General features: G+C 42.7%; 1 protein-coding gene across 2 annotated transcripts in view; it reads left to right on the top strand.

Moving 5' to 3' along the window:
• The window catches only part of RAD54L2 (RAD54 like 2), a 682,650-nt gene that overhangs the window by 184,918 nt on the left and 470,697 nt on the right, over positions 1 to 27,035 (top strand). For both annotated transcript variants that reach the window (XM_085625105.1, XM_085625106.1), the window contains exons 4-5: positions 14,829 to 14,968; positions 21,904 to 22,050. In XM_085625105.1, the coding sequence (XP_085481231.1) occupies positions 14,829 to 14,968; positions 21,904 to 22,050 (287 nt within the window). The remainder of the gene's footprint in view (positions 1 to 14,828; positions 14,969 to 21,903; positions 22,051 to 27,035) is intronic.

A 27,035-nucleotide genomic window follows, 5' to 3' on the forward strand; every position in this document is an offset into this window, starting at 1 on the left:
CTCATTCCTCACAAGAGGTTAATACCCCTGCTCTAATGCTTCTAACAAATAAGTTCCAAACAGACCTGAAATTGTGGAACCAAGACCGCATGAAGCAATTCAGACCATCAATCCCATGAGCCTGCAGAAGACCCATCATTCTGTTGATGCAGTGTCATGTGGAGAAACTGATGAATGAAAAAGGACAGTGGTTAGGTTTAAATGTAATAAAATACTTAAACTATCTAGAACTAAAGAGGATGGTCAGACACAAAAAAGTTGTACAACTAGTAATATACAATACAACAGCAATGTCCAGATTCATCACACTTGCGTTTGGAATTAAAATCTATTCTTGTCTGCACACATGAAAGTCCTTTTTGAATATATGCAGAAAATAACACAAAAACATTTTGCTTTAAATAAAACGTTTCTTTTGTGTTCGAGTCGTGTGCTGTAGATACACATGCTTTGCTTACTGCTGCCATCTAGTGTTGGGTCCGGATGTTTGCAAGTTGTTTTTCTTCAAAGAAGTCTTTCCCACTCACAAGGTAAGGTGACTACTCCCTTTGGTGATAGTGTGCATGGGCATCGACTCTATTGTTAGATTGTTTTACCGCAAGAGGGTCAGAATGGAGTAAGTTTAGTGCAGAAATGTCCATGCATATGTGATGTAAACAATGAAAATAATGAAAGCTGCAACAGCTACAGGTGCCCGGAGAGGTGGGAGGGCGCATGTGAATCTACAGCTCTACATGCCAAGAACAGATGCTTACTGGGTAAGTAGTGTCACGTGGTTTTAGGCCACTCCCTATTTACAGTGCTAAGTTAGCTCAATCACGTTAGCTGTTCAGACAGCCATCTTGCTGCTTTTGCTGCCTTTGCACCCGACACTGTTGTTACATGTTATTCATTTGAGAAGTGCAGACTCGCTCTTGTCTCAAGTGAATGTTATTTATACATCGTTAACAGTTGCTAGTGCCCTTGGTCTGTACATCGAGTAAAGAACTGTTCTAGGACACTAGACGGTGCCGGCTGATTGTGTTCAGGGTGATCGTACCACTGTTTAGTCATAACATGCACGCAGCTGCAAATACCAGAAAGTCGTAGGCTTTAATATTACAGCGCAGCAGGTTTTTAGACACATTCGATAGAAGAGCTGAAGCAGAGAACACTGAGCTGATCCTGTGATGTGATGCACCTAAGCTGATCTATACGGTATGGGGTCCCCTATGCAAGCCTATGAGACCTTCTAATAGTCTAATAATATTTTATTAGTTGCTAGAGAAAGGAGGGTGGTTGTTTTCCACTGTCATTATTAATATGATCGCTCCTTTCATTTTCTATGGTATTGTAACAATGCTAATGGTAATGATCTTAACCATTTGTCTGCTTATGTTAGCCAAAGTACTGTATAACAGGACTCGAGGTTTATGAATAAATTCTTTAAACTTTACTGTGTCTTAGTTATTCTGTTGTGGACTGATATATAAGTGCAAACGGGTATTTCGGGTTCCCACCATTCCTGAGAATAACTAAGTCGCATGTTCTGGGTTGTCTATACATTGGGACCGCCGAGCTAAATCTCGGATAACGAATGTGACACTAAGCTAGTCGGATAAGGGGTTCTTAGTTCTGAGGGGAGTTTCTGGTACACCACAATTCTCTAAGGTTCTGGTTTCCTGCGCATAGTTCTGTGCATACGCAGAATCCCTACAACAGTAGCATAATCCGTTTGAGGCATGTGTGCTGTAGATACACATGGTTTGCATAGACTACATAGCAGTATTCTCCCATAGCGGTGGCTAGCCAGTAGATGTTGCAGCTGTTTGAAAAAGTATCTTTAGCACTGCTTGCCCTACATTTGCTTGTTGACATGCTAACACATCAACACAGTAGTGTTTGGTAAATATGTGGTAAATGTGTGGACCATGTTGCTGTCTTACAAATGTCGGCTATAGGGATGTTCCCTAAAAAGGCCATAGACTCTCCTATGATACGAGTGGAATGTGCTCCAGGAGGTAGAGATACAGTTATTTTAGCTTTGGCATATCAGATTTTAATGTATTTAACAATCCATTTCGCAATACCAGATTTAGAGATTGGATTGCCTTTGTCATGTGTAGCAAATGCAACAAACAGTTGCAAACATCCGGACACAACACTAGATGGCAGGAGTATGCAAAGCATGTGAATCTACAGCTCTACATGCCAAGAACAGATGCATACTGGGTAAGTAGCATAATCCTGATCACGTCACCCAGAAGAGTTACTGAGCCACAGGCACTTTCGGGGGTAAATCATTATTTAATCGTTAATAAGGACAGTGTGGTTATGAGACCAAATTAATGTTTCATTCCAACTTTCAATGTCAATCAAAGTATATAGATGCCTTTTTTTCTAAAGACATCCAAGGCAGCAGAAAGGGTGTTGCACACATTAGATGTGAGGAGGTCTGTTAAGTACTACACTTGAGACCAGTAGCAAGTGGAAATACAAACAGTACCTTGGTGGACATTCTCCCTCGGGTGTTGGGACAGCTACATCTACAGGTAAAATAGCAAGATGCATTGGTCCAGCAATACAAGTATACCTGTTGGCGAATATTAGAAGTTAAAGCAAAAGCCCTTTTCCTAAAGTAAATAAGGGGATACATTAGTCTTCATAGGCAGTGCCTCCCTAAGAGATATTTGTATGGCAGTAATATGATGTTCCAGACATCCATCGTGAAACCCTATTGTAGCACAGAAAGAAGATATGGCACGTTAGACAGTTTCAAGAGAACTGTTGGGTATTGCTGCCTCTTTACACTCTTCTTCACATGTTCCATACTGCTGTGTTATCAGTTCACAGCATGTGAATCTAGAAGAGATTTTCAGTGTGAAAAATCAGTTTGCTTCTTGCAACAATGGATTTGGAGCTTGAAGTTGGAAGTCCTATATTGGTCATTAGGGCTTATGGTCGATTTCAGAGTGATTCATATGTTGACTCCCAGAAGTAAAATAAACTTTAAAAAGTGAATTCCGTGCCCAACTACTCAATGGTTGAATAACATACTGCATGTGACTCTAGATGGGCTAAAACCTGCAAACCCACTCTTACAGGTAAGTAACTGGTTTCTTTACACACCCTCTAACACTACATTATTGACTTCCTCAACCAAGTTATTGTCATGGGAAAATACAGCAGCTGTACTTCTGGAAAATAAACCTTAATTTAAAAAAAATCCACCATTTTCTAGAATCAAACTGGACATCATTTTCTGTGGTTGGTGGATGAGGTAGAGCTGCCCTAAAACCATCTCCACAGAATGACTGTTATGAAGCACTGCATTTATCATCATGCATTGGAGAGTGCTGGGATGTAAGGGAGTGTGCTCCCACCCTCCTTTTGTTAGAAAAGGCTGACGAGCTCTGGTTGGTGCACCTGTGCTTAGTGAGTGGTACCGAGACCCGAGAATACTTTGAGCAGCATTTCCAGCACACCAAAAATGACGTGTTGCTCTCTACTGATGGACAACTATCCTCAAACATGTCTAGAGATACAGAGCACTGGCTGCACCCACCAGCATGGGTGAAAAACTAAAGACTGTTACCTAATTAGGTATTATCATGCACTGCATTTACCAAAATGCGTTATGTCGAACTGAGTGCTGGTATGTGAGGCAGTATGCTCCCACTCTCCTTTAGCTTTGTCTGTAAACTGTATACAGAAGGTGATGGAAAGGTGCAAACTAGACTTGAGCTTGCAGACATATTAAGAGTAGGGCTAAGCCCTCCTATGTAGTGTCACAAAGGGTTTAAGGTAATACCAATAGTACTGAAAGCCTTCAATTGCTCTGCACCGATTACGTCTGATCTGGGGGGGTCCCCAGTATATAATCTTTCCTCTATGGATAAGAATATAGACCATCCAACTGCAGAACGTAATCGCAATGTTGAGAAGTTAGTCTTTGAGCTTGTTTGCGGCATATTAACTAAGGAAACTTATCAGAGGGGGTGTTTATCTTCTTGCATTATTAGTGGGGACCATACTGCTATCAGAAAATCTAGCAAAGCAAGATAGAATTTCACATAAATCTTTTCACAGTTCAGGTCCTACAACCTGCCCCAGCCTTTACAAGAGAACATTGTGACTTTTCTGGGATGCATATAACTGTGGCCGGCAAGCAACATTGTGCACCTTGTAACATTGAACAACATCTAGTAACACCTTGGCTAGATCCAAGAATGTTTTATATTAAAGTGCTTGGCTCACTATTTACTATCTTACGCAGTTTCTGGTCTTCAGCAATTATGCAAAGATTTCCCTTTGCATTCAACTCTAATCTTCCGTCATTATTTTCAAACGCATAATGTCTAATAAAAAATGTTACGAAACTGCACTGCATACCTTACCATCTGCTCTGTTGCTGTCCTCTGAATCCATGCACCAGATTCGGGACAGAGGTGACACAGCAGCATTATCGCTGCTTGATCTGTTTGTGGCCTTTGACACCATGTCCCACGACCTTCTGTTGGAGCAGTTATGGAGCTACAGTGTCGGTTAAAAGGCCCTGCGGTGGCTTGCGTCCTTTCTGCAGGGCTGCTCTTTTAAGGTCCTGCAGAATCCTTTTCATTATGAGGTCTTGCAACTGCAGCATGGGGTGCCACAGAGCTCATGTCTGAGCCATACTTTATTCATTATCTGCCAGGTGTTGCATATCATCGAGTGGTATGGTTTTGACTTCACATTATACGCCAGTGATAATCAGGTCATTGTCATCCTGTCTCAGAATGCAGCTGCGGCCACAGCTTCTCTGAGGGCATGCTTGTCCGCGGTGACCCTCTGGATGGAACTCAATTGCCTGAAATTAAATAATTAAATGCGGGCAAGACTGAGATCCTTATTTGGGTGGGGGGGGGAGGGGGGGAGAGGGGGGGGTTCAGGCTTCGTTTTGGACTCCCGAATGGTGGCCCCCTTCACTCGGTTCCCCTCCAGTGCCGAAGCCCAAGGTCTGCAATGTGGGCATCCAGTTCGACGCGAGACTGACATTTGACAACCAGATCACTTCTTAGCAGGCAAATGCTTTGGGATGTTAACATCCCTTAAAAAGATCATTGGACTCTTGCCTGAAGCTGCAAGGATAACAGTAATCCAGGCCCTTAATCATCTCTTGGCTGGATTACTGTAACATCCTCTATCTGGGTGTCTCAAGCCCATTTTGTGAGACTCTAACGGGTACAGAATTCTGCGGCTCGATTACTGCTGAACCTTCGCAGACGGGCTTTATTGGGCTCAGCCTTGCAGAAATTGCACTGACTCCTGATTAAGAAACGTATGTCTTTTAAGGCTCTTTACAGGGCCTTTAATAAAGCTGGTGGCAGACATCTCAATCAGTTTATTAAACCCTTCCTTCCTTCAAGATGTTTGAGATCTTCAGGATCCTTGCTGGCAGAGGTTTCTACTGTCAGAAAGTTCGAATTTATAGGCAGTTCTTTTAGGTTTCTTGCCTCCAGTCTGTGGAACTTTCTTCCGCTCTATCTTCGACAAACTAAAAGAGAATTTCTGTTTTGGAAACAGCTTAAAACATGACTTTTTAGTTCGTTTTTTTCTTTCTTTTAAGGCCTTGTTCATTTTGGCAGCTAGTTCGCATTAGCACTGGGACACTTCAGTGTTTATTATTCTTATTATCTGGATCTGTGCCATAAGCTATTATTCGCTAACTTCTACCTACCAGCAGTTTTATTTTCATTTGCATTATTGATCCCCAATCCCTTTCATCACCTCAAAGTAAGGTATGAAGATAAAATATAAATTAAAAAAAATACTAATATGAGTGCATGTTATCATGAGCAATTCAACTCTTGATCCTTTGTGTGGGCAGTTGGTACACTCAAATATTGAAAGCATTAGGTTAGACCGAAAATTCCTTCTTGAAAATTGGTTGTTCCTAATAATAGGACTGAAGCCACAGCCACTAGCATTCCAAAATAAAACAGAAACTCTGCAAAGACTGTAGGCTGACTATCCATTCAGATCACTTGGGCATGTCTTTTTCCAAAGCAGAAGCTGTATTGTTCTTCACACTACTTCTCGTTTTTAGTGACCAAAACCGAAAGGGTTTGTAATGAGACTGTTTGTGTCTCCAAAGGAGCGTCCTCATGGTTGCCGCCTCTTACCTTTTGCATTTTGCAGAGGCAATGAAGTGGTTTATCTAGCACATATGATGACGTGACAGCATCAAGAGTATAGTAAATGTAGACAGTCCATATAAACTGGTTATCATCTCAAGCCTGGTCTTGGCGCTAATACCTTATATGAAAGCCCTCTATTGTTTTAGGAGTTCTGCAGCTTTGAAGTCAACCATGGTACATATAAAATACTGGATATTGCAATTGGCTGAGCAGGACTGTGTAATAGTCACAGGTAGATTAACTCTAAATCAGCCACACGTTTATGTTATTCGGGGATTCCATTGAGCTAAATACAAAGGTCTCTAAATCAGAAATTAATAGTCTTCACTATCTGGGCAAGACTAGCGATTGAGATTTATGATACTGGTTTTAGCATAGCCAAGGATATATCGTGGCATGCACCAACAGTTAAAAACACTTCTACAGCAGCATTCCAGTAAAAGGGGACTTTGCAGTAGTTAATGGTACACAGAAGTAATGGTAAGTAAAAGTGACCTATCAAAGCGTACAAGTCACAGTCTGTAGATGCTGCCTTATGGCTTCTCAACTTAGAATATTCAACAAGACAGTCTGGGAATTTGATTATTACTCTGATTGTGGTGGCAGAAAACATACATGCTAGCTTTATATGAGCAATGAGCTACACATCAGTTTCTGTGTTTGGAAAAAAAAAGTGGCATCTTTTAATTGCTTATAATATTGTGACTGCAGGATATTCTAATTCTGGTGCAATGCCCGATAATACTTTGGTTAAGGTATGTAAATGTAGAATATAGACACCTGGATAAAAAAGGCTGGTTTTGAATACCTAAAATCTATGTATGCATCATCATTGTGTTGAAGATTGACAATTATGGACGCCTTTGTAAAAGTAGTACTCGAGTTTGAAGACGTTTTTAGGTTGAAGCCTACCAGGCAGCGCAGCGGTCATGTTTGCAAACGATATCTTGGGGACATTCGTAAAGCTTCCCTGGGAATGCTTTCCGTGCTTTGCTTACCATTGGCTTTCTGTTTTGTAGCTCACTTTTGCTTGCTTTCTATTGGCAGGCTTGATTTGTTTTAGGCTGTCCAGCTTGAGTTCGTACCTTACCTTGCCCAAACACTATTTACTGTGTTCTTCCACCAGTCCTGGATTTCTTTAAACAGGCCTTGTTCGTATCTTGTCACATTTGCTATGCATTCAAAGACAGAGGTCAAATGTCAGGCTCTGTCTTCCTGGGAGCTTGATGTTTACTTTTCTTTCTCTGACTTCAGAGTGAGAGGATTTATGTGACAATAATACTGGCTCGAAGGCTGTACGATGTTTTTTTTTTCTCTAGCATAGCACACAAAATGTAAATGTCTGTAAATTAACTGCGCTGATATTTCAGAGTATATCAGAATTTGGACCGCACAAATGAAGGACATATTTAGGTAATTCTAAAGTGTGGTGGAAGCAAATATTTGAATACAATCAAAACAAAATAATACACTGTGATGACATTTTCACGCATTATCGTTTGTGCAATGTATACTTTTATCAGTAAAACTATATCTGTGCCAATATAAGGTTAATTTCAATTGAAGATGTGTTGTCTTTAATGGCAGTCTGTTAATTCACCATGCGTACTGCACTCTACCCTACTATGCACCAATCTAAACTGACACTCCACACTGTCACTGCACTCATATCTGCTCCACACCATTCTAGTCTACACTACTCTACTCTTCGCCAATGCACTCTATGCCAATGCACTCTACTCTGTACCACTTTACGACAGAGCATTCTATGCCAATCCACTCTATGCCACCCTAATCTACACTGCACTCTACGCCACTCAACTCTACGACACTGTACTCCATCGTGCACCACTCCACTCAAACAATCTGCTCTGTGCCACTCCTCTCCGCCCTACTTCTCACCGCTCTACTTTAAGCCACTGCACTCTATGCCAACCACTCCACTCTGTCAATGCACTCCACATCACTTTACTCAAAATCAATGCACTCTACGCCACTGTACCCTATGCTAATCTATACTGTGCCACTCTACTCTGCCACTGCACCCTCAATGCTCTCTACTCTGTACCACTCTACACCAGTTCACCCTATGCCAATCCACTCCATGCCACTCTACTCTACTCTACACCACAGCACTCTACACCACTCTGCTCCTCTGTACTCTACTGTGCACCACTCCACTATACTCTGAAACAATCTAGTCTCTGCCACTGCATTTAGCGTCCCGGCACTCTGCCGCAGCTCACTTTCCCCTGTTCCACTCTGCAATACGCCACTACACTCTATCCTAACCACTGCACTCTATCCTAAACACTGCACTCTACGCCAATCTACTCTGCAACGCTGCACTCCACTCCACTATTCTCTACTCTCAAACACTCTAAGCCAACTGCACTCTAAGCCAACTGCTCTCTACTCTACTCTACACTGCATCGCTCGACTCTATGCCACTGCACCGCTCAACTCTGCCACTGCAGTCTACACCACTCCACCATACACCATTGCACTCTACGACTGTCTAATCTGCAACACTGCACTCTCTGCCACTAAACTGTCACTGCACTCTACTCTGTCCCACTCTAGATCAGTGCACTCTATGCCACTCTACTCTTCATCACTCCACTCTGCACCAGTCCACTTTACTCTGCACCACTCCAAGCCACTCTACAACTCTGCACTCTCCGCCACTGAACTCTACCCCACTCTATACCACTGCACTCTACTCTGTCCCATTCTACTCTAACCCACTCTGCTGCACTCTGCACCAAAGCACAGTAAGCCACTACACTCTGCCACTCTACTCTGCATCTCTCCACTTTATGCCAATTCACGCTAATCCACTCTGCACCACTACATTTTACAACATTCTATTCCACTCTGCGTCATTCCAATTTATGATGCGCCACTCTGCGCCACTGTAATCTACCCTGCGGCACTGCACTCTGTTATACGCTGCTTCAGTCTACACCACTTTTCCCAAAACCAATGCACTCTACGCCACTGCACTCTATCCCAATGTACTGTGCACCACTGTACGCCACCATACTCTACACTACATCACTCTTTGCCTTTGCACTCTACGCCACTCTACTCTGCAACACTGCACTCTCTGCCACTGCACTCTACTCTGCACCATTCTACTGCACTGTATTCCAATGCACCATATTCCTATGTACTCTTTGCCACTACACTCAACACCAATCTACTAAAAGCCACTCTAATCTACTGTGCACCAGTGCAGTCACACTTCACTCTACGCCACTCTACTGCACTCTACCAACTCTACCATGCACCACTGCACTCTACACCAACTACTCTGCAGCACTGTACTCTACTTCACTCTACTCTGTAACATACTACTCCATTGCACACTACACCACTTTATGCCACTCTTCACCATTGCGCTCTGTCAGTGCACTCTACACCACTTAATTCTACTGTATTGTATTCTATGCCACTGCTTTCTGCACTACTCTACTCTGTACCACTGCACTCTACAACACTCTACTCTGCAAGACTGCATTCGCTGCCACTGAACTGCACTCTACTCTGCACCACTCAACTCTACACTACTCTATGCAACTACACTATGTGACTCTACACTGCATCACTGCGCTCTACGCCGCTCTAATCTACACCACTCTACGGCACACTGCACCAGTCTGCCCTACGCCACTGCACTCTACGCCACTGCCTCTGCACTCTACGCCACTCTGCCCTGCGCCACTCCTCTCTACTCCACTTCACTCTTTGCCATTCTACTTCACTCTGCCGCACTCCACACTATTGCACTATACGCCACTGCATGCTACACTGCACCACTCTACTCTACGTCACTGCACTCTAAACCAATGCACTCTACACTACTTTACTCTAAACCAATGCACCCTACACCACTGCACTCTATGCCAATCTACTGCATTCCGCTGTTCTTTAGATCACTCTACGGCACTCAACTGTGCAACACTATACTTTGACACTCTACTCCATTAAGCTCTACCCCACTAAACTCTACTCCACTATATGCCACTCCACTCTGCAACACACTGCTCCACTCTACGATGCTTTACTCGACTCCCTGTATTCCACTCCATGCCACTTTACGCCATTCTGCTCTGTGCCACTGTACTCTGCCACTCTATGCCTCCCCATTCTACACAACTTGACACTACAACACTCTAGTCCACTGTGTGCCATTCCACTCTCGAATACTACTCCACTCTATGCCACTCCAAGACAATCTACTCGCCTCTCTGCCACCCTACTCAACAACACGACTCCACTTTATGCAATACCCTCTACGCCCTCCACTCTGTTCTACACCACTTCATGACTCTATGCCACTCCAGTTTACTGCACACTGACACTACTCCACCACTCAGTTCTACCGCTTTCCAGTCTACTCCACTCTATGCCTTTCCACTTTACAAGCAATCAATTGGGGATTTTTTTTAAAGCGTGCTACTCACCCGTGTAGGTTTCAAGGCGTGGGGGGGTCGTTCAGCTCTGATTCAGCCGAATAGCTAGGTCTTGAGGTTTTTCTTGAAGGTGTGCAGAGCGGGGGAACGGCTGATGTTGAGCGATAGTTCATTCCAGGTCTTTGCTGCAGTGTAAAAGTAGGCTCTTCCACCCGTTCTGGCTCTGCGTATGTGCGGGGTTTCGGCGAGGGCGACATTCTACTCCCTCCACAAAACTCTATACCACTTCACTTCATCCCACTCCACACCACTCTACACATCTCCACACCACTCTACACATCTCCACACCACTCTACACATCTCCACACCACTCTACACATCTCCACACCACTCTACACATCTCCACACCACTCTACACATCTCCACACCACTCTACACATCTCCACACCACTCTACACATCTCCACACCACTCTACACATCTCCACACCACTCTACACATCTCCACACCACTCTACACATCTCCACAACACTCTACACATCTCCACAACACTCCACTCTACTCCACTGTACGACACTTCACTCCACATCACTCCACTTTACCCCACTAACTTTTAGCCATACTGAACAGCAGCCACGCTGGTGTACAACATGTCTAAAACATATTGGCAAAAACAATAACTCTTGCGTAGGTGAGTCCTATTGGCTTTGCCAATGCTCGTTTTAATTGGAGGCCTATTTAACATTGATGCAGTCCTCCTCAAGAAAGGAAAATTTTGTTTAAAGAGCTCCCTCAAGGGAGATTAACCATTAGGTAGGATGCCAACCAGCATTGTGAATGTTTGTGTCTGCTTTGCAACTAATGCAGAAATTCCTGTGCATGTTTTTCTGTCTGCTGTACGTGCTCGTGTGGGGAGCATTGCTGGTGCTTATTCTGAAGAAAAAGGGACTATCTACTGTTAGATTTTGCATGCCGCTAGTGAGATTGTGTTGTGGTGTGCTGCTTGAGCTAATTTGTTAAATGACCCTTGTTTCAGAGCTTTAAATAACTGTATATTGATTAGTTCTTTAGCGGGGTGAACGGGTAAAATAAATTCTTGCACTTGATGTGGGAATGTATTGCAGAAAATAAATAATTGCTATTATAATCAGATGCTTGTTGTGGAGAAAGAACGAGCAATTCTTGTACTTTATTCTTAAAACGGTTCTGTGACAAACTTGATTTTATGACTAACATTGTCTGCCCCTTTGCCCTTAATGTGGGCTATCACCAAAGTTTTGTATATGGGGTTTGAATTACTGGATTGTAACAGAGCGGATTTTGTTAGGCGCTGGTGGTGTATACAACCGCTATAACTGGTATTCTGCTTCCCCGGTAACTTTGGATATCTAGAAAGCTCGGAATCACGTTCTGTCAATACCATCCAAAGTCGACTTTATCCATGTGCACTAGATGGCTTTGAGAGACTAACTTCTCACACGTTCAATTCATACCCATCCTTGGATATTTTTATAGTCCTAACAAACGACATCACACTGCGTATTTAAGGTAATGTGCAATTAAGAGTACTGCTTGTGACCTTTGTTATAGGGACTGCATTGTAGGTTCATGGGATGTTCCTTGAAGTGGAGCTGGAATTTTGTTTTGTTTTAATCTAAAAATAACTTTTGATGGACCATACCTGATCTGAGGGTCACTTTTTGGAGAAAAAATATATTCCGGATTCTTTCTGCAGAGAGGAGGAAAGCTTGATTTTCGTTTTCCCCTTCTTGATGTGGGGCACTGTGACAACACTTGCATGGAGAGCGTTCCCCATCATTTATTAAATATTGTTCACTTGTGCCCCTGTACATTCCGGTTCCTGAAGTCTGTGCTATACCCATGTTGTATTTCTGAACAATCATGCACCATATCGATGAATTGGTGTGTTGAGATCTATATTAGAGGTGTGTGCAGTTGTGACATTTTTCTACTGCAAACTGTCTGTAATTCAGGATATTTATTATGTGTGGAACATTAAAGGTCAAAACTCTGCACGTAGGTGTATACGCCAATAATAATTTAATATAAAGGTATTCATTGTCCATGGTTCGTGAAAATCGTAGGCAATATCTGTAACATTATTTGATGTATCTGAATGACAGAAAGCAAAACAAAAAGATTGTAGGTATTATTCAATGAAATAAATAACAGAAATGAAGTCGTTATGTTTGTCATTATAGTTTACAAAAAACTTTCAGTGGTTGGCTCTACCTCAAGGCACTACACTTGTATTACTCTCCTGAATCATCCTACTGAGACTCTGGCTCCAGATATGGCATTCAGGCAAGCTGTCACCCGCTTGACATGGGAAGCCTTATTGTGTCTCACTCCAAGCCTGAAAGATGTGTTGAAAAGGCCATCATACTCGCTGTTACATTAGATAACCATAGATTACAGGATTCTTAGAACATTCTGGCCGGCATACTCCTCTCATCACTTCCCCTGATGGTAAATGCAGATCAAAATGGGCTCATCCATGGGTACAGGAAGCATACCGCCTTCATCACTAGACAACTGTTTCAGTTATTGGATTGTGCCCAATTGGAATCATCCCAAGCTGTGGTGATTCCAGTTTATTTCGAGAAGGCATTTAACACACTCGAATGGAACATACTCTTTGCTTTCCTGAAACAGATGAGTCTAGGTCATGCCTTTCCTAAATGGATCTCCTTTCTGCACTCCAGTCCCATCAGAAGGGTCTATATTGGTCACATGATTTGGTACTCATATAGGTTAAGGATAGTGACTATCTTGATGTGACTAGTAGGACAGATTCAGGTGCCAAACCAGTAACTCTCCCAAAGAGGCATCTTATTGGCTCCTTCTTTGTTTCGAAGGTTTCAGTAAAAAAAAATGTTTAGTTGAATAATTTCTGAGATTAACCAAATTATATTGGAAACACGATCTAATGACAACATGCTCAAGAACACCTTTCAACCCCAGCACTCCTCTTCTGAAATTGCCTAGGCAACAGCTCTGTGCTAGACAAAGACGTCCGGAAGTAGTCATTTACTGACCCCAGAACTGTGGGAGAGTTCTCTGTCTCAAGCAGCCTTCTTCTTTTTGAGGACTTTGTCCAGCAGTATGGTATTCCCACCAGGCAGTTCCTCACATATGATTCAATAGCTGGACTACTGAAACAGTTGTGGGGAGTGGAAATGGAATCTTCCTCACATAATGTCCTCCATTATATATTATTGTGGATGCAGGGACAAAAGTGCTGTCTACTATGCCATCCACAATGGGATGGAATAATTACCTCATTGGCAAATGGCAAGTCTGGTGTAACTCCACACTGACATCCTGTGATACGACAATAGTATTTGACTGGTTAGGATTCTTCTGTACCTGGCCAGGCGGGTCTCTGGTAAGTTACTGAAGTTACTCATAATTATTATGCAGACATGATATTTTAGTGCTTTGAAGCTACTTTCGGCTATACACTTTTTGTAGTAATAGGAACAGGACATTTATAGGCTAATTTTTCGAAATATTGTTATATATCTTGGTTATGTAAATCTTAATATCATTTCATTCACAATAAAGAGGAAGTACCTGAAGTCTGAGATTATTTTGATGTATATCTCATTTATATAATGTCTGTTCAACAGTACTTGCTTGTTAAATATTGCAATATGTTTTTGAAATGGAACAATCACAAAATGTTAAAACATGGATTCAATATGTGTAATGTCTCTGAAACTGTCAATATCCATCAGTGTTCACTACCTGAATTCAGAATTTTCCATACAACAAACTTGAATGCTGGGTTCAGTTTATGATATTGTCAAGGGAATCATAACTCCGAGCATTTGGAAAGCACCACTTGTTGCCTCTCTGAACATATGTCCTTAATGCTCTGAGTGATGTACATGGTTGTGGGTTGTAGAAGCGATCCAAAGTGATAGCTTTATTTATTAGGCAGTATATGACCGTTTCAAGAGTGTCCATGTACCACTATTGTACAAATGATTTAATCTGTAATTGGAAATTCGAGTTGAAAAACAATGTGGCTCGTTGGTAATGAAGTATGATATGCTTCTTTCAAAGCAAATATTTTGATGGACGAAGAACACAGAACCTTCGTCTTCTCCAGTGTGTTTTGTATGTTTCTCAGCCACACTGCCCTGATGTTGACATGATGTAAGTGCAAATCGTTAATGTGTTATTTTGCGCTCTAAATGAAATTCTTCTTTTTCTGTTTGGGCTTTCAGAAAACTTCTCCGGGAGGATCAGCTTGAGGCAGGAACATTAGCGGCTCAGCAGGAAGAGCTTGAAAGGCGGAAACGTCTAGAACAGCAAAGGAAGGACTATCCAGCTGCATTTCCTACTCTACCTTTTGACTTCTTCCAAGGTAAGAAGGGAGGGTTGAGAGAAACGAGGGCAAATATCAAATCTGTGAAATTAACCTTTGTTTACTGGAGAGGCCCATAGTAATAAAAGGGAACTTTTAAAGTAATCCAGTGGGGGATTGAACAGCCATAACACTAATGGGTGAATGTAAGGGGGATCTTGGAACTAGAGTCATGAATTTAGTTGAGCTTGGGAATTGGCTAGTTCACAGGTGCGAGCAAGTCAAATCAGAAATAAGACTCCGGAAGGGATAGACCCAAGATGAACGAAACATGGTTTCTTCTTGAACTTAACAAATTATCTGGCAGTTCATGAAAAAACAACAGGACTGGGTTGAAGTTATGGTAGCTTTGCCAACACCAGTTGGATCAGTTATCTTGTAAACATAGAGATGAAGGTGATAACTTTCACTTAGAGTTTTAGAGATGACTGCGGGGAAAACTGTAAGCAAGAAAGTAATGTGGGGAGAGCTTCTGAGCTAGAGGTGAGTGACGAGATCTCTGGAATTGTGAAGAATCTACGAAGAGTCTCCTGAAGAGATTGGAAGTGACCTCTGTGAAGCACGTGAACGTTAATATAGTTGGAGTCCTGCAAATGGGAAAGTTTTCAGTGGTGGCTGGTAATTGAAGCAGGAGGGGTGGGCGGGTACCACACATACATACATTCACCTATCTACATGCACATTCACTCACTCTCCATGCGTTCAGAAGCATGCACAAATACACTCACCATTCACAAGTACAGACCCATTCCCAGCACACACAAATACATGCATGCATGCATGCACACACACAAGCAAACACCAAACCTAAATTTAAAAAAACTTATAGGCTGTAGTGGTGGGCTTCAGGATAAACGAATACAATGTTCCTGGAGGATTGGAACTGCCGCCTCCTCATATTGGCTGACCTTAGGTCTGCCAATGGGAGGAGGCGGCAGTCCCATGCTAATCACAGAGTGGAAGGGGGCAAGTGAGAGTTGCGGACTCCACCACACTCTGTGACGAGGTGTCACTGATTGACACTTGGCCATGGGCAGTTCAGGGCTTAAAACTAAAGCCCCCAGACCGAGGCTTTTAGTGACGCTCCCGTTCATCATGAGGGGAGGACCTCACTGAGATCTGAAGCAGCGCGCACCATGCCTGGCTGAGGGCCCCGACGGGAAGAAACGACCATTTCGCCCCACCCTGCCGTTCCCCCTCCAATGCCGCGGAGCACTTTGCGCACCCAGGAAAACAGAGGGTAGGCGTCGGCGCTTTGGGATCCCAACCTGCCTGGAGGCCACCTCCCCTACCTCCCCCGGCCTGCTGCTCCCCGCACGCACCGCGCAGCCTCGCTGTGCCCCACCCGCCAGCTGCTAGCCCCCCCGCTCAAGCGCAGGATGATCTCCTCTCCCCCCCCCTTTGACCCCGCCTGAATATATGACCCTAACCCCTATTATCCCTATCGCCGCATAAGCGTAGGGAACAGTTAGTTTACAGGTCAAGTTTCCTGACCGGATCCATACCTAATCGCAGATGACAGACAGTGGATGCGCCGTCCGGCGTCCCTGAAGTGCTACCCTATTTAGCGTGCCCCGCCCACTGACAGCGGAGCGGCGATGACACACACACCTTGCCAGGGACGGGTGCGTCTGGAGCACGCAGCAAGATCTTGCCAAGGGCACACTGTATGGAATGCCAGACGTACCCCGATAATCAACAGCTTGAGGGGCGAAGCGATGGGGGGACGGACACGCGCCACGTAGCCTACACACAGACTCGAATTGCGAAACTGCAGACTGGAGCCGCTGGACTTAAACGTTGGCACCTATGTCTCAGTGAGCTATACCGAAACATCCTTGCCGCTCTCCGGCCCGCATTGCGAGCACGCCACTGACGCTGCGCTGACCGGAGACCCTTACGATTGAGGTTAACTGCGGTGTCCTGCACGACACCGGATGGGGGCCTGGGCAGCGACCGCGATGGCCGCGGTGCGGGCTGCAATACAGCGCCATTCTCTGTCGCTGATAACACGAATAAGGAACACCACAAAAAAAAAAAAAAGACAAACACCAAAAAGCGACAGGGACCTGCCGTTTAACAGAGTACACACCCAATTTCCTGTAAGAATGTCACCATGAGTAACGCCGCCGGACCCCCGGGTTGCCGGCTAAATGGCTGTGTCATACTGATTGGAACAATGTGCTTAATATCTAACTGACTCGACACCCTGGAAGGTGAATCTACACTGTGAGACGATGAAATTGTGAACAATAAAGGTTTTACAAAAAAAAAAAAAACAACCAAAAAAAAAAATCATGAGGGGAGGACCTCACAGTGCTTTCCTGGGCTGAGGAGGTACACCCACAGAGTTGTGATATCTTCAGTCCGGCTAAGTTCCGCTTAGTCAGCAAGGCGCCTGCACGTTTAGCGCATGGCTGTTTGAGCTTAATATAAAGAGTATCTGTCAGGCTGGCAGAAACTCTACAAATCTGCCTAAAGGTGTGGCCCTTCTTCCTTAAGGACAGGCTGTTGCTGAAATATTGCCATAATGTCCTGGGAATTAAAGCCTGATGAATGATCTAAACAATACCCAGGTAGAGTAACGGAGAAAAACGATTATACAGGTTTATTGTGGGTTACAGAGAATATAGAATCCAGTAGAGTGATGGTACATGCAGAAGAAGCCTTTGTTGAGGAATGGTAATCTGACTGGGGAGAAAAAAGGGTTTGAGCTTGGAGAATGGTGTTTGAGAATTTAAGTTCAGTGAAGCTAGCGGTGTAGTGTAGGCGAAGCAGTTTACGTACTTTATGTTCTGTTGTATAACCGTGGATGCTGGACTTGGGCCAAAAGAAATGAAAAATCCTGATTCAGAAAAGGCAAGTTGTAGTAAGTCAACACTCAAAGGGAAAAGCTATATAAACATTAGCAGTGGATTTGGTAGCACTATTGCTTGTATGACATTTGAGGTCTTTGCCGTATTAAGGTGTTTAAACACTAATAATCACCATATCAATGTTTTTATCTTTAATAAAATGTTTAATAATTTTACCTATACAAGAAACTGGAAGTGTAGTTAAAGACATAAGAAATTGTTAGCTGGTCGGAGCCAGGATTCTGCTTTGGGTTACTAAATGACTCCAAGATTTTACCAAGACACTTTTTTCCCCCCAGCCCTGTGCTTTCTTTAACAAATCAGTGCATCCTGTGGTTTATAGTCCTGCTTTAGTTCAGTTGAACAGATCGGACTAGCACCCTTGAATACAATGAATTGACAAACAGAAGTTCAGGACTGAGGTTATGTACGCTGTTCTCTTATAAAAATGAGGAAATAGATATTTACATTCTACCATAAGAGTTAGAGGTGCAGCATTTCCTACTGGACGCATGGGCCCCTGTGGTAGTCAAAAAATAAAAGAACAGTCCGTTCATAAATCAGACCTAAGGGGGTGCAAACCCACTCAGGAAGTTTCTCTTCTTCCCCTTCTTTCGTTATCTCAATTTTCTCAGTTTCCCCGTGCAGTTTTTGTCATTCTATACTCTTGAATCCACTCTTCCCTGAAATGTCTGTGGCTACCTCTTCCATCTCAACCAACTATACTGCCCGTCCCTGCTTCTGATCTCTTGCTCGTTCTCCCCGCCTTTCAACTGCCGTCTCTAAACCCCACCATCTCTTTTGTGCGGTCTCTTCTGTCTTATTCTGCCGATCTTCCTCAGCATCCCCAGATTAAATAAGTTTTTATCTCTACTGATGATGGATGATATCCAAAAATACGTGTCTAGAGATTTACAGCACTAACTTGCACCAACTTCGGTGTAATACTCCAGTAAATATTCAACTAAACATTTACCATGAACTGCATTTACCAAAATGCTAAGGGGTGAACTGTGCTGGGAGGTGAAGCAGTGTGCTCCCACCCCCTTCTTATTCTGCTGGATATCCCAGCTCTCTTACTTTCTCCCCTCGTCTCTGGACCCCACCCGCCCCTATATAATGGGTTTTTCTCTTCGAGTATCCCATCTCTCTCACTTCTTCCCCTGAAAGACTCTCTGTACCCCACTCTCTCTTCCATGAGGTGTCTTTTTCTTCTTTGTCTGGTATCCCATCTCTCACTGTGACTCTCACACCTTTAACTCCAGTAGACTGTCTCTATACTCCACCCTCTCCTGTTAAAGGTCTTTCTTTACAGTCTGTCTGCCAGCAGTCAGCAGCCTCTCATACTTTCTCCCCTGCAGAATGTCTCAGTTCCACATGCTCTCCCATCTCAGCCTGCTATGTCTTCCTTTACTATTTCTCACACTTTCCTCCTGCCTTTTGTCTGTCTCCATAACCTCTAATTATCTTCCCTGAAGTGTCTTTCCCTCCAGTCTAAGCCTGCTGGGAACCACAAACGTGCATCTCACTCTTGCACAGTGCCGGACTGGTCTAGTCTCATACCCTCTCTCTTCCCTGAAGTGCCTTTCTCTCTTACCTCAACTTGCCAGGTATCTCTCTCTCACTCTTTCCTCTCTGCATCTCCACCCTGACTCTCTCTGTACCCATCCCTCTCAAAGTTCTCTGAAGCATCTGTTGTCCCTGTCTCAGCCTCTCATGGTTTGCTTCTCTGCCTGTTGTGTCTCTTTCTTCCCTGCATTCAATCACTATCTCTGAATACACCCACTTCCCTCTCCCTTCCTCGCCTGTCCTGCCCACTCAATCCTGCTTCTAAAATTGAGCTCTGTGACATGGTACTAGGGCTGGCGCGTCATAGCATTTTTTTTTCTTAAACTGTACTCTTAGGCATAATTATTTCCCATTGGGATTCATACTTGATTTCAAAGTAGTAAACTAGGCAACATTACTTTTTATTTACCTCAAAATCAAATAATTCTTGTCTGTTTTCTTTCGGATTGTCAGATGTAGCTTCCTTTTCATCAGACAAACAATAACTCATTGTTTTGGCATTCATGATCATCCAGTTGCCCGAGCTATCTTTGTTTCACTCCAGACTGGTTTGTGACCGCATTGTATAGCAAGCTATTCAGTCCCTGGTGGCACAGCACCTAGGATAATATTCTGCGTGGCTAAAAACTTATAAGGTCCCAAAAGCGAGACCTATTGGCTATGCCAATGCTTGTTCTACTTCCAAGTGCACGCCTTTATATGAGACTTCTTCAACAATACAAGGAAGATCTGCAGAACCAACAAAATGACAGCTAGGAAGACAAGCTGATCCTCACTGTTCAAGCCAAAGACTAACTCAAGTGGGGTCTCAGAAAAAGAATCTGTTAAAAGGGACTCCTTCCCACCAGAACCTTCCTAAAAGACAATCGCGACGAATGCCCTTCTGATAGATCTGGTAGCCCAGCTACAAGACTTATTGCAGGGGTTGAGGTCGAAGAGACTGCAACTCTCATATAAATGTGGTAGAATTTAAAGCTGTAAGTATAGCTTTGAAAGGTTTTCATCTTTCCATACCTACAGACAGCCAACACGTCCACAGTGTATTATTTATTCAAACATGGTGGTACCAGATCCCGAATTATGTTTCTCGATGCTCAAGCAAGATCGCATTGGCTTCTTATAAGACTATCCGGCAGTATACCTACCAGGTCTCCAAAATTGCCAAGCCGATCTGCTAAGCATATATTACAATGAAAATCACTAGTGGTAGCTAAGTGAAAATATCATTTAAAGTATTTTTTTAGGAATGAGTTTATCCACAAATAGATCTTTTTGGTACCAGACTAAACTTGAAATGCCCAACCTTCACGTGAAGAGAAGGCTGCACAGCAACTGCACTGCTTTATAACATGACAAAAAGACATTGGCACAGCCCATGGCTGTTGCACAGGTGCGAGCTTTGGCTATGACAGTGCTTTTTTATTTAATGTTTCTTAAGAGGCTACTGCAGCTCTCCAGCCAGTGCTAACAAGCCCCTTGCTTGCCTCTAATCTGCAGTCTGCCAGATCCCACATGGCCGCTTCCTCTAAACCAGGAGAAAATTATACATTTCTGTAATCCATAGTGTACCATTATTTTAACATTCCAAAATTGCTAACACATTAGTTGTAAATGTGGCAGCCATGCTTAAACTTTAAAACAACAATAGACTACTTACAATACCTCTGCAAGGTGGAAACCTGCTGCTATATTTAGTTTCCTTATTGCAAGCACATACATTTTTCTACTTGTATTATTTTAAGTTCTCTTGCATATATTGCGTTTGTGTGTGTTTTATTGTGGTTAGGCAGAAGGTGAATGCAGGTATGAGTCAGAGGATGAATGGCTGCATGAGTGCAAATGTGAATGACAGAGTGCATGTATTGTGACTTTTGGGTGCCTTAACCCATCAATGACTGACAAAAACAGCAATTTCATTCATAAGCAAGAACTATTGGCATTGCCAATGCTGGTATATTTTGCGGCTTGAAGATATTGGACATTCACATAACACCCTCCTGCCTCCTTGGCGAATATGAATGTTAGCACACTTTTTATTTAAGCTGTACCTTTTGCTTCAAGTACACTATGCTCTCATATGGAATCTAGTGCTTATATGTTGTCGGGCATTGGGGCATTGTTTCAGAGCCATCAAGAGCAATATTGCCTCTACTTATAACACCCCAAAAAACTTTATTTAAGTGCACCAAATACTTCCCTGAGCCTCACTACTTCACGTGGGAAAATACATTACATCTTATTCTAATAGTCTTGACCTGCAAAACTCGTTACAAGTAATTACTGTTTGCCGTATACATCAGTTGGGCTGGACAGGAGAGTGTCTTTGGTAAAGGAAAACTATCTTGATCGAAGTAGAGCTAGCAAGATGGGGATAGCAGGGTAACACGTTCGTAATCTAAAAGCACCATCCTGTCTGAAAAATAATCGAATTGGAAACCTAAGGTCTATGACTCCCTACCTGTGCCAAATCTGTTCTTAATGCTCCTCTGACTTGTTTGTTTCCCGTTTCAGAGGAAATCGTCTTGAGACCAGGCGAGGCTTCCCACTTGCCCCCTCTGATCCCAAACCAGGAGGTGATCTGTCTAGACAGCAGTAGCAGCAGCGGGAGTGACAGCAGTGACGAGGACGTCGGAAGACAGCTGCTTGGCATTAAAGATGGTAAGGGTATCTGCTTCAAGATATATGTTGTAGCATTGCAAATATCTCTAACATATGTGTCTGTGACATCCCAGCTGCCCCTGTTGTAGAGATCTCCCTTAGTGGAGCAACCCTGAATCAGCCCTTCAATGTCTACACCTCCTGTTTGGTAGAAAAAGGAAATGATAAAACAAAGCATACTACTAAGAGTGGCCATTGAGGTTGCTGGCATTTACTGAAACTAGGTGGCAAAGCATCAACCTTGCGTAAGGCAGATATAGTGATTAAATAAATTGAATGCACTCTAAATATCTTATTGTGTAGACTCCTCCTCAGACTTAAAGTAAATTTAGGGAGAGTAGAAGGATAAGGATGGAGATAGAGTACTACCTTAGTAGAAAAAAGAAAAAATTGTATAGAAAATAAGAGGTAGTTGATTTTCACTAAAGAGGCAGCTACAAAAATAAAGAAAAATACCCTAGGTGAAATATATTTTAAGTAAAAGGATTCCAGTGGTTCGAATGATGTGTTCTTGTACCATTTGAACAATCATTAGAAGGTCATAGTTTGGACCCATATGCTGAATTACTGGTTTTCTAAAAAGAAAACTTCTGAAGTTGAGAGGCCCACTCAGAAATGGAAAGAATTTTCGAACACCTTACTGCTCCGAAGAGCAGCACCGTAACTTCATAATGTAAAGACAACTAGACCTAATAGAAAAAAGTCCGGTAGAATATCCACAATCTTAGGAGGGCTACAAGAGGCAGCTTGCCATTTAATTAAAAGATTGCTGAGCCTGCAGCCTTACCTTCTCAAGCTCCAGACCTCTAAGTGGATTTGAGATGGGTCAGTGATCAGAGGAGCCCTCGGAAGAGATGGAAAGTTGGAAACATTGAATTGGTTTGCAGGGCGAGGTGAAGAAGCAGAGAGTACTATGACCACAAGACTGGCATGGACCTATTAACCTCAACATGGGCGTCTTGAATCTTGTGCAGAGCCCTGGTAATTGAAGGAATCGAAGGGAATGCATATATCAGCCCATGAGGGCCTGGAAGGATCAAAGCATGAATCCACCATGGTCCATTGCTTTCTCCATCCTTGAAAGAAAAAGTGGTTTCCTCTGGAACAAATCGATCCAGCCTAGAAAGGCCTTTCTGACTCATGGATTGGGAGAGGACTGGATTCCGATACCTGTCTACTAAGGATGGAAACATTTGGCTCAATTGATTCCCATGCCCATTCTCCCCATTAAGTAAACTGCCATCAGAGAACTTAAATTGTTCTCTTCCAAAAGACCAAACTCCTGAGCAAGGTTTTCTAACCGTATGGTATTGTCCCCACTTGGTGGTTTACATAGGGTCTTGCCAACTGATTGTCCCTGGAGAAGATGAATATAATATAAATTTGCTTGTTGAATTGTTACGGACTCCCTCCATTTGAAAGAGTTGTCCATGGAGTGGCAAGATATTTGTAAGCAATACGCCTTACCCCGGCTTCACTATAACATGCTGCTATAGAGCAACCCTGTGCTGCCCGATATATTTCAAGATACTATTGGAAAAAAGCTGGCAATGTAACGGCATTTATCAGCTTGGACAATTGTATGATGCACACAGGTTTCGATCTTTCGTCTCATTAAAAGCCGAATTTTGGTTATTACAGAATACTTTTTTTTTTAAGTACTTACAAATCAGGGACTTTTTTGTAAAAGGCCAAAAGTTATTAGTCCTGCTAAATCCGTCAGAAATACTGACTGGAATATATACGAGTTCCGGCCTAGGCACAATTGGCGCTGCTTACCAGAAATTTCTCGCTGTAGCTAATGATAACGTACAGATAGCTATCAATCTAAGTTGGACTCTTAGGGTCAATATTACGGCTGAGGAAATACAGGAGTCAATGGGTGCACTAGACAGAATTGTAACTTCTGTCAATTTGAAATTACAACAGCATTGGACAATCTATATGCTGTATTACACACCGGCGATTATTGCTAAGTGGGCTGTATCTCGACCCTCTATAGAGTCATTCTGTCCGAAATGACAACTCTTTGCTGCAGACCTAAGGCACATGTTTGTAGACTGCCCTGGGCTTAAAAGGTTTTGGAGTGAGGTCTCTAATATCCTTATTTGCCTTCTCGGCCAAAACTTTCAGCTTACTGAGAAGGAAATATTATTGGGGATTAAATGTGATGATGCAAGGTATGCGAGTCTGTTAGCTACTATCATTATAGTATGTGCGCGATTATGTATAGCTAGAGTCTGGATAAACAATATCGTTCCAAATGGTAGCGAAGTTTGGGTGCTGCTCCGGCTGGTGTATGCGATGGAATTCGCTTTGGCCAAGGCCAGAGGGCCTCGCTCCTGGCTTAAATTTAACAGGTTTGCCTTTTTTTGCATTTCAACTCCCAGTATCAATCCTAAAAAACTGAAAATTGTCGCTATTTTGTTACTTTAGTATTTGATCTTTACTCCGATATTTGGTGTACTTCTATTTCTCCAGCTATTACAGGCATCTAAGGATTGAAATCATGTGAAGTTAACATTTCCAACATCAATGTTCAATTCATGTCCAATCTGTCTTACCCCAAAAAAAAATCTGTCTTTTTTCTTTGTTGATTGTACTGTACTGTGTTATGTTTATGGCTCAAATACAAAAAAATACAAAAAATGAAAGTTGTTAATAATGGATGATTACCAAAGACTCCGCATTGAATTTCCTCCCAAAGTTGCTACCCTCCCCGTTTATATTGGTTGTCTAGATCAGGGGTGGAGAGGAAGCTAGAGATGTTTAGCTAGAGGTAGAAGATGAAATGTGGCCCATGGAAACACTTGATGACAGAGGCCGTCTTGCCCTGAATCCTAACCCAGATTGAAACCGATGCTTTTGTTTTTACCAGCAGAGAAGATAATGTGAAACGAGGTGTGCTCTGAACACAGCTTTGATAAATTGAAGGTGCTGGTAAGGGACTGAATTTCTTAATTTAGCTTGAAGTCTGTGATTTTGAAGCGGCTTGTGAATTTTCTTCACGTATTGACAAGCCCAGGAACAAATGGTGCAGAAATTAGCCACTCATAAAAACATGTAAAAATATATTGCCTTGAACGGAGTATACCCACCAGTGGAGCCAAGATTTTTTTAAACATTCATGGAACCAAGAATAGACCAGCCAGTCATTTTTGTCCTTGTTAAAGTTGTTCTAGGAGTGTGAGCAAATTGAGATGCGAGTCCTTCACTTCTATGGAGGCAAGAACATCTACTGCCAGATCATGGGAATATTTTTCTGCTATCACCATTTTCATAGATCAATGGGGAATGAAAGTGTTAGCAGTCTTTACATCTCAGAAGTTTCGCCAAGATATTTAGACAATAGAAAATGAATTAGCAACCTTGATAAAGCTTTTCTACACGAACGGGAACAGTTACTGACTTGCTCCGTCAGATCATATCTGCCTTGTAGAAATACTGCTGATAATGAAATGAAGCAGGAGGAAAGAATTCTTGTGGTGACTTGTTGAAGATGTCATCTTAGTTGGGGAGGCTACATGTGGTGGTTAACAGTAGCCTGCAAACAGAATTAGTCAGTCGAATTATTGAAGAAATTTCTATACTAAAAATGTTCCAATAGATAACACTTTGAGAAGAATCTTGGAAAGGACTGTAACTTTCACTCGCTGGTAAAAATCTTAAAACTGCTCTTTGTAGAAGAAAGGTTCCTTTCTCCGCTAGAGAAGGATAAAATATTCCTCTTCATCCTGCAAAGATGACTCAGAAAAGATACTTTTTGCTGAGATGCTATAAAACCACAGACCGGTTTGTGCGCTGTGCAAAGCATTCTTGACATAGTCTTCCTTGGGTTCTTCTCTTACCCTACCCCGCAGCAAATAGTCCATTTAGGCTCCTTTGCTAATGGAGAGCTGCTTCTAGCTTGTATATCTGCAGTAACAACTTGATCAATCGTTTGCTGCATCATCATAGACTATTTCTTTCAAGTTCCAAATTTGCTGCTCACCGTTCTCAGGAGTAGAATTTCAGTGTCAATCACTGCAATTGCAGTGCTTTATCCAGCATTGACTTGGATCAGTTCGATAAGGGCACCTTGCTCAGTAGGACTGTTATATATTACTTTCTGCATCGGCCGCTATCCAAGGCAGTGAAATACTGTGGTCTCACATGACCATCACCATTGGAAAGACAGGCAAGGCTGCTGTCGCTATCCCTGGAGGGACCACATTCCTCTGACACTCCACGCAGCCAACATCACAGGAAAGCCAACGAGTATTATTAGTAAACTCATAACTCGTATTGCTCCTTCACCTTCCATCCAAACTTTCAGCCAGTAACTTTGAATAAACTGTGGAAAATGTGCTTTTATTGTCCAAAATATACTTTTTTTGTTTACTACTTTATTTAATTTAAATAACGTTACATTTTATGAGTGCTTCAACATTCAGTACATTTAGAGATTAATTTCAGTCCTCAAAAACATGTCTATCCTTTATTAAAAGCTGGTCTTTGGACCTGAGAAAAGAGAACAAAATAAAATATTCTGCATTCAGTTACACCCTCTTGCATTGACAATTCTTCCTCTGATGCGATATATCGCATAGCTCTGTAGTTAGCCCTGTTCATATGTGCGGCTTCACTTTTTATGTAAGTCTTCAATAACTGCATACTCTCTCAGACCGGCGTGATCTATCGTGCATTAATGCTGAGAGCCTCTCCATGACATAGATGTTTCACATTTTAACTCTCCACTAACCAAATGGAGGTGCTATTTGGTGCTTTCAAAATGGGCCATATTCATCCTAGCTGCTAATAGCAAATGGGTTATTAGTTTACCCAGTGTTGTGGCCATTGACTAAATATGGTTCTCCCATGGAGCCCCAGATAATATAATAGTGGGAGGCATTGGTAATTCTACTCTGGCAATTTTTTATATCTAGAAATGTTCTAACCAACGAGTAAGTCTAAAGGTGGTTCTATTTTACACCACATATGGACCA

The sequence above is a fragment of the Triturus cristatus genome, chromosome 9 (assembly GCF_964204655.1).
Source record: "Triturus cristatus chromosome 9, aTriCri1.1, whole genome shotgun sequence".
Lineage (NCBI taxonomy): Eukaryota > Metazoa > Chordata > Amphibia > Caudata > Salamandridae > Triturus > Triturus cristatus.